This window comes from Miscanthus floridulus, chromosome 17, assembly GCF_019320115.1.
Source record: "Miscanthus floridulus cultivar M001 chromosome 17, ASM1932011v1, whole genome shotgun sequence".
Taxonomy (NCBI): Eukaryota; Viridiplantae; Streptophyta; class Magnoliopsida; order Poales; family Poaceae; genus Miscanthus; species Miscanthus floridulus.
This window is the reverse complement of record NC_089596.1, coordinates 20,753,974-20,770,603: the sequence shown is the minus strand read 5'-3', so window position 1 is coordinate 20,770,603 and position 16,630 is coordinate 20,753,974. Positions and strand designations below refer to the sequence as shown.

The following is a 16,630-nucleotide window of genomic DNA, read 5'->3' as shown; positions in this document are numbered from 1 at the left end:
CCTTCGTTGGCCTTCATAAAGTATTGTTACTTTGGGAGGAATCCAAGATAGCAATGTCCTACGTACTTCGTCCTCCATGTACGAAGAGCGATACAAACATAGACTAAATACTTGCAGCATCTACTTCCCGAGTGGATATAGCACAGACCATATGGACTTTGCACTAGATGATAATCTTCTGAAGGATACTTGTTGCAATGGTTCCATGTGTGCAGTTCTCTTTCTCTGATAACAATATTGTATGGTCTGAGTCTGCCGAGTGAGTGGTAAACGTAATAGCTGACTCTGTCATTCTCGATGATCATTCCTTAGGGAGCCTTTGGATCCAGGTTGCAACAGTGATCTGGGTTGAATCTGATGCAACCTCTTGGGTAAAAACACATATAAGGTACCAAAGGTATGTCAGCATTGGAGAACCATTGACGTAGAAGGATGTTAGCGAGGCTTGGAGGACAACACAAGTTGCAAGTAATCACAAAACTAGGGACTAGTTCGCTACCAAGCAGGTTGAGCACAATTTGCCTTCGTGGTGCAGTTGCACAGCAAGTTAGGTTGACTTGCATCGTAGCAAAACCAGCTTTCTTACTACATTTGTCGTCGAAGCTTCCATTCTAAGGCCTATCAATATCTCAAAAACCATAATCTAAAAATCTGTGGTTTGACACCCTTCCAATCTATTTTTGACTTGCAACGACACAAGTTGACTGGTAGAACACCTTGACTGCTCACGCATTGCTGATCTAAGAGGGCAAAGGCGAGGCACATAGGGGTGCAATTAGTCTTCTCAAGGGTATGGAGGGTTGTCTAATCAGCAATATACCTACAAGTTGTAATTTCCTTGGCATGAATTACAAACACAACTGTCTAATGCAAATGATGATCGCAGTCACAACGGAATTGCAGATTCTGTACCCTTTTGTTTTCTATTCATATCTCACAAACTACAGCTCCATTATGCATGAATTTTGGTAGGCATACAGATCCATGAGTCTTCTAAATACTCACCAAAATTCAACTCAAACGAACACCGTTTGACCATCCAAACAATTCATCTACCAAAACTGTTGTGTTCTAAAATGGCAGCAACCGAGCCGACAAGGTATCTCTCAAATCCGATGTTTTACTCAGCCAATACTCAAACCAACTTAAGACATTGTAGGGCCTTAAGCAAGGAATGAGATCATCAAGTTTGGGGTCAATCCAACTTCGTTTGAGTCACTAACCGCCGGCTTGAAGATAACCGGTTTAGTGCCACAAAATCTGAACAGATTTCGTGTCCTCTCTTTTCTTCGCTTCGCACATTGAGATGTGTGTTTTGCACTCTATAATCTTTCTCATAGCAGCAATAGCCTTTCTCTAGCTGAGGATGGAGGCTAGAGTTTTCCTTACATGCTTCTCTAGTAACACTTCAACCATCGTTCTAGACACCAACTTGACTATGCACAAGCATTGGACTTGTGGGCTGTTTTCGCAGGGCACAAAACATTATTCCACATGTAGGGCATTTCTACATTGACAAGGAACCATTCCTATATATCCTTCGGCACTTCATCCAATAGAGTCCGGACACATGTGTAATTGGCACCTTAGGGCATAAAGATGCTAACTAAAATCAGGGACGTGCTTTCACTAGCTCCTACCTAGCCGATACCATGTCTTATACTATATACGTGATTGTCCAAGATGGAATTGACTTGATAGCACACTTGGAGAAGAAGTAGCACTTGCATTGTAGGGCTAGGTTTGCTGTTTCCTTGATCAACTTTGTTCTGTGAGATCTGGCCTTCATAGTTACCAAATAGTCGTTACCTAACTGAAGACTAACTTTCCTACTGGTAACAAATCAGTTGTCCCTCAACACTAAAAAGGTTCCAAATCTTTACTCTTGACAATAAAAATTTTAGTCGAAGCCTACAGATGGTCGCCATTGAAGTCAGCAGAAAGGGGTCACACCAAAGGAGGTCGGTTTGTCTACGTCATCCTTATGCACCTAAAGATTGAGAACTTGGACAGGAATCTCATATATACCAGGTGACCTATTACAGCACATAATCTCCTAGTCCATTTATCATCCGACTGATAACTTGTTCAACCTTAAGTGTGGTGCACCTTTCTGATCCAATGAAAATGACATAAGTTGCTCACTAGATGACCGACATCATTATAGGGATCGTCAAGTAGAGTCACTTGTCTGCCACCTCTTGCAGTCTGTTTATGTTCCTGTTAGTGACCTGCTCTTCAAAGGTTAACCGTTGGATGACTTCACAAGGGAGTCCTATTGCATCTAGTTCGACATATATATCTCTTGACATGATAAGGAGAGATAACCAAGGAAGAGCTCAAGTGAGAATAACATATCGGTGCAGTTCTGCAATGGATCATGACTAGAAACCTCGATACCAGCGCGTGCCGAGCAGCACAGCCTTGTGTGTGCACCCACAGGAGGCTCTCGGTTTCGTCGCGGCACCATAGATCGCTAATCGTGGCACCATTACTGAACATATAACCTACAAGAAATCTCACATGGCACAAATTGGGTTGCATAGGAGCAAGCACTATGCGAAGGAGGGATAGCAAACAAAGGTAGTCACAAGGTTAGGAGTCAACAAGCAGGGGATCCGAAAATCAAAACACAATGCAAGAGAGCATAGCTTAATTGCCAAAGACAACTGAGTAGGGGACTTCTTGCCAAATTTCCATATACGTCTTGTGTCCACCAAGTGATTACCAAAACTTGGACGTGGTTCTAGGATAGCGCTCTTCAACACTCATATGCTTACCGAGGACAAAAGGGGTGATAACTATGGCACTAATTAGATAACAAGCATACATACCCACCACTTGGCTAAACTAGAGGACATTATAGGTTAAGCATGTAACCACAATTATTTCTAGCAAGGCTAAGCACACACTTTTCTCAAGCACTTCCTATTCAAGCAACATGGAACAAGGCATTCTTGTTTAACTTCACACAAGGAAGATAGTGCAATACATCGACCACAAGTTACTTAGTACTTAGAACAAAGGAAGGGAAGCATATTTATGCACAAGCACAATCATGATGCATGCTCGTCCTATTCGTCCTCACGAAATTGCCAGCCTAAGGTGGCAATCACGTTCTATGTCGGTGGCATAACACGTACTCTCTCGATATATAGCTAGTCGTCAGCTACATTCAATCTACGCATTCGTGGTTAGCGTACCTGCAGGCAAATTCATTGTAGCCCATCCCCACAAGAGATAAATAAGCGCATAATAAAAACAGTAAACTAAGATACTCTCCATATATACATCCCCAGATGTATATACTTTGATATCCATAGCTACCCGATACATATACCCGCAATTAAGTACCTTCATATATACATGTGTGTAACATGTAAATATTCCAGTAACCACAGCTAACTCTCCCCTAGACCGACAGTTGGACGGTCATACTCTCACAACTCACACTTACCTGGGCGTAGAGGCAATTGATCCATACAGTACCATTCAAGCGAATAGCATCCATACAATAGCACGCCATATGGACGACGAAAGAAAAATTGCAATAAAGTACATCCCTTAAAGTTAGTACTTAGATAGCCACCTAATAGTCCTTAACTGGGCATAAAGGAAGATGTCGCTAGCATAGTTTTGCAAATAAGTTTTGACAAATTTGCCTGTAGCTAAAGTTTTAGTTAAAATAGACCTTTTAAAACCAAAACTTAACTTTTAAAACTATGTACCTGACAGTATTATGCTTAATCTCGCTCTGATACCAGCTGTGACAGAACCGCCCAATTTATACAAGATCAAGTACGGTTGTCCCCGCTAACACGTTGACACACCCATACTTTCACTCATATAAACCCGGTAGTCCGCCGAGTGTCCCGAAAGACCTCGGTAAATCAACATCACAACCAAGATCGCGTGATTAAGCAAATACACATCACATACATCGGGTTGCAGCGGAAATAATATTACAAAGGAGTTAACAATTAGTAGTACAAGTTTGGGGTTTCAAAACCGCTTAGTGAAAACAACATAGCTTTCAAATGATTACATTAATATAAGTTCCAAATATATTGCTAGCATAGTGACATCATCCGACAAAAGCATATAGATGAGAAGTAAGTATAGAATCACTGAGCCCACCGGTGGTTAGCCACCATCATCAACAGGTCGAGAACATCACCTGCAACAAGGTGGGATAAACCCTGAGTACTCGAATGTACTCAGCCAGACTTACCCGTCTTAAACCAAAATAAAGCGACACCAAGGATTATGCAAGACTTTCTTTAGTGGGCTAGCTGACTTATTTGCGAAAAGCATAAGCTATCATGAAGAAACCATTTTAATACTTTGCATCATCTTTATTATGACCTATCCATCTAGGTAAGCACCTGTACTATAGCAATCACTTGATTAACCAATAACATCCAGTTACCAATTTAGATTTAGCATATCTCATACCATCCAGATAACCATCATTGTTCCATAATAATTACTACGATGAAGTAACTCGAGTCAAGTGCTCACTATCCAGGAGCGATGGCGATTCGAATCGATTCCTAACCAGCTGGTGATTTATTCCTTACACAAACCTCACTCACCCGCTAAAGTGAGATATTGATCACCGAGTCAACTTTCCAGGAATCTCGAGTTTGCCAGGGACCACATGTACCCGGGGGCCGACCGACTGCACTTTGGTCTTATCATCTCGCCCCCGTGTCCTACCACACCTGCTCCGGCACAGTGCGCTGCGGGCAATCTACTCGGCCCGAAAAATCTCCCAGCTTCGCGGTCGGAAGGTACTTTATCCGGCCAGCTAAATGTAAGGCATGCGTTCAACATGACTCGAGGGCCAACAACGATTGGTCCTTAATCGACACATACGGAAACTAACAGCACCCCAGAACCCTGTCTGGTTGCCTCCAACTTTTTCCGTCCGGTCTCCAATTATCCATCACATATGGTTAATTCCAGGATATCATTCTTTCCATAGCTAAATTCTTCCAGTAACCACCTATAATGTAGGTGACCGGATATCACCGATCGCTACCGGTCTAAGCAAGGCTAAGCAGTTATTCGATCCTAACCTAACAGGGTAACAAGGTAGTAAGGTAGGCAAGGATAGTAATAAATGCATCAACGGTTTCAATCAACTCCTACAACTTAATGCAACAATATATATAAACTCATATATATAGAAAGAATTGCTTTTATAAAGTAGGAGACTTATAATGCTCCGGGGCTTGCCTGGGATCCGACACAAGTCAGTTCAGTTAGCTTGCACCATCCTGGTGACATCTCAGATCCTAGCACTCGCTTAGTCCTTCCATCTTCGGGACAGATACTCCATACATCGTCTTCGGATTCGGCTCCAACATCACGTCCTTCACATGGTTCATCTAGCGTACCTAGATGAGATGCAAGATGCAAGTGCATGAATATGAAGAATAGTACCATGAGACGCATCACAAATAGCAAGCAAGACAAGCATCGTTTACACTAAACACACTTAAGTACTTTGCGATGCTTAACTTAACATCACACAATCTATCATGCTAAGATAACAAAGAATATTATACATGGCACATAAGTCTCACAAGATCTCAGGTGTATTTAACTTAATTACCAAGGACGTGAACCACACTTAGCAACATGCAAAGCAAGTCAAGGTGAAGCAACAACTATAACCGAAATATGCCAATTTCTGGACTTGCAAACAGCAGCTTCATAAATCAATCATATCTGGAGTTTTATAAATCCAAATGATATGAAACAAGACATTCTGGAAAGCTTAGGAAATTATCTACATTTCATCTTTAATCATCTCAGCATGATTCTCAAGTTAACTAAGTCAAATATACCCATTTACAGAAACCGGTCTACAATTGACAGAAAGCAGCCATTTCTGAAACCCAACTTTAAACAGCTATAACTCTTAAACTACTTGGCCAAATGACACCAAATTTTAATAGAAGATAGATACATGAATTATCTACAACTTTTGTATAAACAAGTTTCACAACAAAGCACATTATCATGAAGAACTTTGCTAAGTTCCCAGATCTGTCCATAAACCACATCGGCAAGAAAATAATTATTAACTTATGTTGCAAATACATAATTGGGCAAAACCAACTTTACCAACATTTCACATATGACTAAAGAACACCAGAAAACCTAGTGTCCATGACCAAATAAGTTCTTTTAATGCATTTCTTAATTTATTTTAGATAACAAGGTGACTTAATGAACATATACCAAAAGTATACAATAAATTCTACAAAAATTACAGTGGCTCACATATCCTCTCAATAGTCTACTGTACAAATTTCACTCCATTTGAATATGTATAGCAACCTCTATGAAAAAGACAAGTTGCTAAAGCAAGAATTCATGTGAGAGCAAGATAAACCAATAACTCACTCATACTTCATCCAATACTCATGAAATTTTTACCACACATCAACTATCACATGAGTAGAATGCCACAAAAATTTCACTTCATTTGGAGCCCTAGATCTACAGTTATGAAAAATAACAAATTCAACTAGCATTACAACCTTACTGCACAAATCTATTTTTACCGCAAAATATTTAAACTAAAACATGCCATATTATAGATCCACTGCATAGACAATTTCACAAGGATTCCAAAAAGTCTTCATTTACTATTTTACGAATTTTCTACGATTTACTATGAATTTCCAAAGTTCCTGCAAAATAATTACAAACCAGTCCTACGGCACTATTCACATGAGTCAATGACAATGCAGTTAGGCCCCTTCACTTTGTCGAATTGTCGCGCGAGGTCCCTGACGCGAATTTGGAGCAGAGGATCGCCGGGGATCGCTGCTCCGGCCGGAGGAGGCCATGGCGTCGGTGGCTGAGGGGCGGGGGAGCACCGGTGGGTCCACGCGTACCCGTAGGTGGCCGCAGCTTGCTCCGAGGAGGCCCGACGTGGCCTGGCCACGCACGCCGGCGACCTACAGCGGCGGCGGCTGCTGTCCTCCGGTGGCGACGGCGATACGGCGACCGATGGCTTGGGCGAGCATGCACGCGAGGTGCAGCACGACGAGGCAAAGGCGGTGGTGCACGTGGCTGCGGCCGTGGGGGCTTGGAGCGGCGAGGACGCGGCGACGGCGAGCTCGGCCAGCCAGCCATGGCGGACGCGCGTCCCGGCGCGGAGCAGAGCGAGGAAGAGCAAGTGAGGGAGAGCGCTGGGGAGTGGGGAGCTCGGCGTCCAGCTCTATACCGCGCAGGGGAGGCAGGGCGCGTGGCAGAGGAGGCAGGGCACGCGGCAAGGAAGCTCAGCAATGGTGGGGGCGCTCTCGGTGCATGGTGGCCACGCGGACATAAACTCGAATACGTGGCGTGCGTCGCTGTGCCCGACTTGGAGTTCGTTTTTCGGCATATTCCGTGCATATTCGGACCTTGGCGCCAGTAGCAAAGTTGTTCTACTCTGGATGCTCTACAAACTTGATTAAGGCGGTATGGTCGTTAGAGCTCTTCATCAGCAGATAATTAAGCCATAAAATGACAGTGTCAGCGCCTTGCTAACGGTCACGGAAATTCACTTTCGGAGGTCGAAACTCGGTCAAACTCAGTGCAACTTTTTGCATGCTCTTCTCCATAATATAACCTTCAACTTTTATTTTTGGACCAACTCAAGTTGCTTAACGAATTTCGGAGAACGCGGAATGCCAACGTCGTTGCTTAGCGAAATTCCAGACTTAGAATATTTCTAAGTGTTGAAAACCACAGCAATTTCGATCTTGCGACCTCGATTTGACTTACTCCAAGCTGATCTAGCTCTTAGTCCAAAAACAAAGTTTGTTCTACATGATATGGACTACAACTTTCATTTAAGGTCCAACCTCAAAACTGGTATAGAATCTGCTGTTCTTCTTTGACCAAAGTAGGATCACGATGAAGCTTAAATCATCCTTTTTGATCCATTGGAGCATTTTCTTGGCATTTGCCCAACATGAACCTTTCATGACTTTTGTTGTAGAGTTCATCTAGAGTCATTTGGGCATGGTTGCAAGATTTGGTTGATGATCGAGAATTCCCTTCACTTTATAAAATAATTCAAGCAACGACATAACTCGTCATTTCATGTGACTTCTTGATTCCAAACTTCACGAAACTTTTCCATGGATCAATATAGATGGTTATTGATGTGAGACACACGAAGATATTCCAATAACACCACCCAAGCATATATCTTGAAAAGGGGTCTATAGGCGAGCAAAGGTGCAATATCCAAGTTTAGGTTGGGGCTCGTTTCTATAGGTTTGACCTTGACATCTTCATCATCACTTAATATACCATGTTTTAGCTCAAACCCATTGCTTAACTGGTGGCAAACACCTGGGGTGTTACAGCCGCCTCTACAGCTGGCTCTATAGAGGCGGTTGGAATTACCTGCCACCTCTAAAAATGTTATCCTTTCCAGAGGCGACTGGTAACTCCAATAGCCTCTAAGAGCCAATTTTAGAGGCGGCTGGATAGCGAGGCGCCTCTGGTTCTATCTCTGGTTCTACAATATGTAATATGACCGGCCTCGCTCACTCCACCTTCTCCTCTCCCACACCGTCACCCACTCTGCCTCCTCCTCTCCCACACCGTCACCCACTCTGCCTCCTCCTCTCCCACACCGTCACCCACTCTGCCTCCTCCTCTCCAAACCATCGCCTCCTCCTCTCTCCAAACCCCATCGTCGGCTCCACCTCTCCCCTCGGGTGCACGCCAACAAGCATTTTTGGCGCCGCTACCGGAGAAAGCAATTGGCCCAAGATTTTAATCAATGGATTTTCTTGTGACTAAATGTATCAATCAATTAACCGTTCTTTAGTGGGCTTATCTTGTGCTCTATTCACTCTTCCTACAACATATATGTTTGTGTTTGTCTTTTTATTCCTTCTACAATTTGACGTCTAGTTTAAGAAAAGTGCACAATAAATATGTGTGTGTTTGGTTCTAAGGGACTACTGGGGATGAGACAGGACGAACCTGTATCTGGGGGTGTTTGGTTCTGACTAGCGGGACAGACCATCCCCAAGGGGAATATTTCCCTCAAATCTGGGTTGCCCTCGTCCCTTGAAATTGAGGGGATGAGCTCGTCCTCTGTGAACGCTCCTTGTCCATCTGCGTACCTTCTGTCTCCACGTGTGGACAGTGTGGCTTCAGCTCTAGCAACACTGACCGAGCTTGAAGTTGCGCCCCTCCTTTGACTACGCAAGTTCATGGCCGCACGCCCTCCTTCGACGACGCAATGTCTTTCTTCAACAATGTGAGCTCATGGCAATGCCTTTCCTCCATGCCTACTGGAGATTCAATGAGCTGCGTTGTGGTCGTCGAGCGGTAGTGTTGCATTGCGTGCGAGCGATTGTTGTACGGGGGCAAGTGGCATGCAGGGCCGACGGAGATGGGGTGCGGGTAGGCAATTGTGGTGCATGGGGCAGGCTCTACGGGCGGGGCGTGAAGCCGTGGTGGTGCGTGGGGCAAACGTTGGGGCAATTGTGCGGGGAATGGAAGGGAAGAAGATAAGGTTGGCCAATAGGGTCCACCACTGACATATGAGGCCAACAGGATTAGAGATGACGGTGTTAACAATCCATCCATCCAATTGTAGTGCAACACCCCAAGAAAAAAAGGGGAACGAATCCATCCCTCTGAACCAAACGCTAGCTAGGACGATATCGTCCTCGAAAACAATGATGGAACCATCATATCTCACTGTCTCCAAACTAAATACACGCTATAATGACATTCTAGGATGCTGATCCACTTCTTCCAACCTGAGGTTCTAAAATAAAAGAAAACTTTGTGGGTCTGTGATGATTTATTTAAACGGGAATGTTGTTTTGTATTATCTATTGAAATCATCTATTATGTTTATATTTATCTTCTTTTTGTTTATTCATTTTGTAATTTGGCCGTCTAGTTTTAGATGTACAAATGTAGTGGCAACATGGGGTACTAATTCAGTGAATGGCAAAATTTGGTTCACGGTCACGTCTACCCTTAACCTTATAGCCCTAAAGGTTGGTTTTGATCAATTCTCTATATGCATGGTTTTTTAAGAGGGGGGTCTTATTTTGTTTCGATAATGAAATGAGTTTTTTCAATATTCAAGTTCAACATATTTCAAGTGTGTCATATCCGGCCCAGTTTGAAATTTGGCCCATAGTGGCCCATGTGCATGTTAATGAGATATTGTGGGGGTTTAGTCCCACCTTGGTTGTTAAAGGTGGGTTAGATCACATATAATGCATCTTGAGTCCATTCCACCATCCTCGGGTTAATCCTTTTACGTGAAGCGAGGATGAAAGCGTAAGTGGGATGGTGGTAGGTGTGGTTCACTCAGTGTGCAGAGTGAGTCTGAGCCGTTTGGACTCTAGGGCGTTACAAATGGTATCAGAGCCGACCTTTGCGGCCACGGGAGCGTGCGGGCTAGGTGCGCGGACATGGGGTTTATCGCGCGTGTAGGCCTTGCTTGGTGCACATCGTGGCACATGTGCCTACATTTGGCGCACGGTCGCGTGTGCTAAGAGAAAATGTTCCTGGTCATCGTTTGTCTGGTTGTGGGGTGTGTTGGGCCAACAAGGACGTCGGACCCTTTGAGAGGGGTGTATGTCACATCCGGCCTAGTTTGAAATTTGGCCCATAGTGGCCCATGTGCATGTTAATGAGATATTATGGGGGTTTAGTCCCATCTTGGTTGTTAAAGATGGGTTAGACCATATTTAAGGCTTCTAGAGTTCATCCCACCATCCTCGGGTTAATCCTTTTATGCGAAGCGAGGACGAAAGCGTAAGTGGGACGGGTCGTGGCACATGTGCCTGGATTAGACGTACGGTCCCGTGCGCTAAGAGGGAACGTTCCTGGTCATCGTTTGTCCGGTCGTGGGTGTGTTGGTACGACAAGGACGTCGGGCCCTTTGAGGGGGGGGGGGTATATGTCACATCCGGCCTAGTTTGAAATTTGGCCCATAGTGGCCCGTGTGCATGTTAATGAGATATTATGGGGGGTTTAGTCTCACCTTGGTTGTTAAAGATGGGTTAGACCACATATAAGGCTTTTAGAGTCCATCCCACCATCCCCGGGTTAATCCTTTTACGTGAAGCGAGGTGTGGTTCGCTCAGTGTGCAGAATGGATCTGAGCCGTTTGGACTCTGGGCGTTAGAAAGTGTGTCCACCAATATTATTATATATATAGATGTTCTCAAGGACTAAATGCCTAGAAATATCAAAACCGTGTAGTATAGGTGCGGCAAAACCTAGCACCTAATCAAGTTTCAACCAAATATTCAGCCACAATTTCACAAATCTAGTTTACATGAGAAAGATGATGCATGTAAGCAAACATGATAAACCCACTCTCAGCAATCTGGTTTAGGTGCGGCAAAACCTAGCACCTAATCAAGTTTCAACCAAATATTCAGCCACAATTTCACAAATCTAGTTTACATGAGAAAGATGATGCATGAAAGCAAACATGACAAACCCACTCTCTGCAAGCTGGTTTAAAATGGAGAACCGCAGTGACAGATCTAGGATGAAAGTTCAAGGGTTGAAAGATTATCTTCAACCTTCAGCCTCTCCTCCTCAAAGCAACAAAGATCTAGGATGAAAGTTCAAGTTCAGCCTCTCCTCCTCAAAGCAACAAAGATCTAAGGATGAAAGTTCAAGGGTTGAAAGATTATCTTCAGCCTCTCCTCCTCAAAGCAACATTGATCTAGGATGAAAGTTCAAGGGTTGAAAGATTATCTTCAACCTCCAGCCTCTCCTCCTCAAATCAACAATGACAAATTGTTAGAAGGGATCTAAGGAGGCTCCATGTGATCAGCGGCACCCCCTCCGCACCACTGCTAGATTCGTCCCTACCAACTAGTCAACTATGAGCATTTTTTTCTAAGTAAAAAAGGAAAGAAAAAAAAACAGAAAAAAGGGGAAATTCATTCCACTCCAATCCTCTGAAGGGTCAAACTAGGCCAGCTTTGAGGCAGCTCACACCAAGCCACCACCAACCCCTCACGGCCAGTGGCGTATGTATATACTAGTATCGTGTGGGTGCGGCCGCACCCAGTAAAAATTCGAAAACAAGTTATGATTTCCACCCTGTTTGCACCCCAAGCCCAAACAGTTTGCACCCACAACCCATCTCAGCCAATGGAGAAAAGCCAAACAGCACGGCAACTCCTCCAACAAGCAGCCTACGACAAAGGTCACATTGTCCCAGACGAGACGATCAGTCGCTGCAACAATTCGCATCCTGGCGTCTTGCCCTGACGCATCAACTCCTTACTAACCTCTCGTGCGCACCTTCTCCAGGAGGAAACGTTGATGGTCGCCGGCTGCCGCCAGCCGTGCACCACTCACGTGGCACTGCTAGCCTAGCGACCCACACTTAGGTGGCGTTGGATGATGGGAAATAGAGGATGAGATAGGAAAATGGTCTTGTTGGTTTTTCTTATAATTCGTATTTTTAGCTTATTTTTTAATTAGAATAATATTTTTCTCTCACAATAAATTAGTTGAAACAGTATTTTAACTTGTTTTTTCAGCGAAACGAAAGAGACCATTAGGGTAGGACAGGGTGTGGTCTGTCCAGACGTTCACCCTTCTCATCGTCGACCACAAGATAGTAGTAAAAAAAATCAAAGATTCTCTTAGCTCTTCCAATTTCCATTAACCTAATCATCCAGTTTGGTTTCGGTTATATGGTTCTTGGTTGTTTGTCCTTGTCCAGATTCTAGGGTTAGGTCGTTGATATTTTTTTCATTATTTATATGATATTACATAATTTGACAAGGACGTAGATTTGGTCTATATAAGGGGTAAGGAATCTATTTTTCCTTTTTCATCAATGAATTATTCCATAGATTTTGTTCTTACAGCATGTTCGCTTGTTGGTTTTGGCCAGGGCTTATCAGCCAGCCAACGTTGTTTTTCTCTCACAATAAATCAGCATCAGGCGGGCTTATCAGCCCAGAAACCAACCAGCGAACAAACTCTTAAACTTAAATGGTTTATTCTTTTTCATTTAGGTCGGTGAGGACCTTGTGGTTGAGAATTGCAGTTTGCCAACATTCTCCTGTATTTTGGTAAATGGTAGCATACCGCTATTTTCATTGTTTATGTAAAAAATGCTTGTTTTCAATTTTTAATCGTAAAATCTTAACCATTATGCTATTAAGTTGCACTATTACTTTGCCATTAGCACGCACGGCCGCACCCCCTCCGTACCTAGCTCCTCCTGAACGGCAGCGGTGGCATCGTCGGCGGAGGGCGGGTCGGAGGCGGAGGCGGAGATGGCGTCCGTGGCCGCGGCGGAGGGCGCGGCGGCGGCGCTCCGCTCGGTGCTGTCGCGCGCGCAGCAGGCGGCAGCGCGGGCGGGGCGCGCGCCGGGGTCCGTGCGCGTGGTGGCGGTGAGCAAGACCAAGCCGGTGCCCGTCATCCGGGGCGTCTACGACGCGGGCCACCGCTGCTTCGGCGAGAACTACGTCCAGGAGCTCATCGACAAGGCGCCTCAGGTTGTGTTGAATTGTTCACCCGGTTTCTCGCTCCACCAAAACCTTGCTTTTGGTCCCATATCATGCAAATTGATAACCTGATGGATGGAACATTGAAATTAGAGACAGCATCTCGTTAATTTAAGCTTCTCGCTGAGTCCTGGCAACTGCGTCATTAGTATCCGGATTCGTGTGATCAATATCTTGAGAGTGACGAGCTTCGAATTTTTTGTTCCTAGGATTAAAAGGAAGATCTAAATACCAATGGGTGCCAAATATTGATTTTTTTTGGCAGCCAAATTCGATTCACTAAAGAATTATTTTTTGCATGAAAATTCAAAGCAGTAAAGAGTGAATTTAATCGAGCATTTCAAGTTGTTCTGCACAGCCGTAAATGACATGGATGTCAGTGACTTCCCTTACAGTCAATTGCAGGTTAACTAGAATAATTGGTAAGCTGGAAAGGACCACAAGTTTGGTTGCTAGAGGCACCACATCAGAATGCATTTGAACTAATGAAATGGACATATTTTCTGTACTATTCAAACTGCTATGTTTGATCCTGGAAAGTGTATAGCAGCTTTGTTCATATTCTAAATGTATCTTCAGTAAATGATAATGTGGTGGAAATGCTATCAATTCATCTTTAACTTCTCTCTCCATTTAACATGAGAAGTAGGTCCGTGCCAGCAACTAGAGGGTATAAAATTTGTGATATGGGGGTGCTAGTTGGACAACAGTTGGTCAATCATTATTATCCAGTAGCTGATGAAAGTTGACAACCTTTCCATTTTCATTACTTTTGGGTATGTTTTCTGAAGTTCTAATGGATCCAATGTCTAAGTTTCCTCGCACCTCGCAGGGCATGCTTTCTAATACTCCCTCCATTCCAAATTATAAGACGTTTTTGGTTTTTTGATACATTTCTTTGACTATGTATCTAGACATAATGTATATCTACGTATATAGTGAAAGCTATGTATCTTGAAAAGCCAAAACGTCTTATAATTTGGAATGGAGGGTGTACTTGCTGTCAATTACCTAATCTTTTTCAATCAAATCATGTTAGTGTCTAATCAAGTGTTTTTCTCATTGTAGCTTCCTGAGGATATTGAGTGGCACTTCATTGGGAATCTGCAAAGCAACAAAGCCAGAGCCCTACTTGGTTCGTACTACTTCTGTTATTTTTTACATATATACATTGGCATGCTCTCCTACTACTGTTTTTACCATTATTTTTCTACTTATATGTCAGAAATTGTTCAAAATACAAAGGTATTGACTTTATTAAAAATACGACTTTGCATATATAGGAGGTTAATGTTTTAAAATGTCACGGCAGTTGCATCATCAAATGATAAGTAAAAAAGAGTAGAGGGGGCATCTATTTTCTTGTTTTTGCAGAGTTCCTGTCTTGTATCTTATTACTTTATTTTGATTCTGTACAGATTTTGGCACTTGTGCCTTATGCCCTTATCTAGTTCATGGTTTGAGCTAATGTTTCTTTTTTCGTTCCTTTAACTTCTAGCTGGCGTGCCAAACCTTGATATGGTTGAGAGTGTAGATGATGAGAAGGTATGTGATCAATTTAATATTATCTTGTGATTCCATAAATTGCTTTCTTGGTTCTGGGAAACACTTACATTTTTTTTTTGAACTTGGGAAACACTTACATTTGAGGCACTCATACATCAGTAGCTCACTCCACCACTCACTTGGTTACCTTCAAGTAAAAGTGTCTCCTTTGCTGAGTCAAAAAGGAGGAAAACATTATACTGTCAGACTCATCCCTATCAGCATCGAGTATAACTTGTTATCTTCTGGCTATACAAGATAGTGCCGTTCATTATGTATATTCAACTTGGGTGTATATAGGCTTCAGATTTATCATTCTTCTGTACAGCAAGATTTTGTTGCATAACTTAGGTCCTAACTAACGATAGCTGTGTCATAGACCTTTGGGTTACTCATCATGATGTCCTCTCAGTTTTTCAATCTTGAATCTGTAACCAGATTAGATGTAACAATCACTCTTTCAGATTGCTAACCGTCTTGATCGAGTGGTAGCTGACTTGGGGAGAAAACCTCTTAAGCTTTTGGTCCAAGTCAACACTAGTGGAGAAGAATGTAAGTACTCTTGTTTCCTTTCTCATTACTAGTGTGAACTTGGTCTTTAGTTTCCTTTTTCAATACGATACTGAAAGGATGAAAGTTCTCACTTTGGGCTTGGTTATAGTGGTTTCGGAATGTGGAAACTGTGTTCCATTTAGTTTTAAGCATTGATAGTTGATATGCAGCACATTGTTTGTCTTCGATAAGCATTTGGAAGCTGTAGGCTGATCTGCGAGCATGCCCAGAGCTCATGTATGTATGTAGTTCTGAATACTATTTTTCTATTGCAGCGAAATTTGGAGTACATCCCTCAGGATGTGCCGAACTAGCAAAGCATGTCAAATTGAACTGCCCAAACCTTGTGTTCTCTGGTTTGATGACAATTGGGATGCTCGATTACACCTCAACGCCTGAGAATTTCAAGGTAAAAATATATTCTGGGATACAGAAATTTTGTTGGAGTGGCAATATGGCATTCATATGTGCGTTAATGTGTATTACGTATGTTAAATTCATAGACACTGGCTAACTGCCGGGAAGAGGTGTGCAAGGAGCTTGGAATACCCGAAGAGCAGTGCGAACTGTCTATGAGCATGTCAGCTGATTTTGTACAAGCGGTAAGGGAGATACTGTGATCTGTGAGTGGAGAAGAGACATGGTAGGCTGATAGCTGCACTAATAATGATATACGTTGTTTCTATGTGCCTGCAGATTGAAATGGGAAGCACAAATGTAAGAGTTGGGTCAACCATATTTGGTGCAAGAGAATACCCAAAGAAAAACTAGGGCGCTTATGCATTCCTGTCACGATGGCATAGACATGTAGGAGTCTGCAACAGTTCCAAATTTCTGCATCATATATGTGCAGTTATGTGCCCATTCTACTCGGCTGAAAACATTTTGACACTTTTTTTTGCTGAAGTATCAATAAGGATACTGTTTTGCCATTGTCTGCTCTTCTGCTAATAAAAGCATCTAGACCACATGAGCATCGATTGATTAGTCTG

The 16,630-nt window shown here is 43.2% G+C and overlaps 1 protein-coding gene across 1 annotated transcript; it reads left to right on the top strand.

The window, feature by feature from the left end:
• The first annotated feature begins 13,207 nt into the window (after positions 1 to 13,207).
• On the top strand, positions 13,208 to 16,625 carry LOC136516295 (uncharacterized). Its single transcript, XM_066509658.1, has 7 exons — positions 13,208 to 13,532; positions 14,610 to 14,676; positions 15,040 to 15,086; positions 15,551 to 15,638; positions 15,914 to 16,047; positions 16,142 to 16,240; positions 16,335 to 16,625. Exons 1-7 carry the CDS (start codon positions 13,311 to 13,313, stop codon positions 16,407 to 16,409), a joined length of 732 nt encoding a protein of 243 aa, XP_066365755.1. The 5' UTR covers positions 13,208 to 13,310; the 3' UTR covers positions 16,410 to 16,625.
• The last annotated feature ends 5 nt before the right edge of the window (positions 16,626 to 16,630 follow it).

Excerpts from the sequence above, each read along its gene's own strand:
- LOC136516295 (XM_066509658.1), top strand. The coding sequence starts at position 13,311 with ATGGCGTCCGTGGCCGCGGCGGAGGGCGCGGCGGCGGCGCTCCGCTCG. Across the intron at positions 13,533-14,609 it reads TCATCGACAAGGCGCCTCAG|CTTCCTGAGGATATTGAGTG; the intron begins GTTGTGTTGAAT and ends TTCTCATTGTAG. Across the intron at positions 15,087-15,550 it reads AGAGTGTAGATGATGAGAAG|ATTGCTAACCGTCTTGATCG; the intron begins GTATGTGATCAA and ends TCACTCTTTCAG.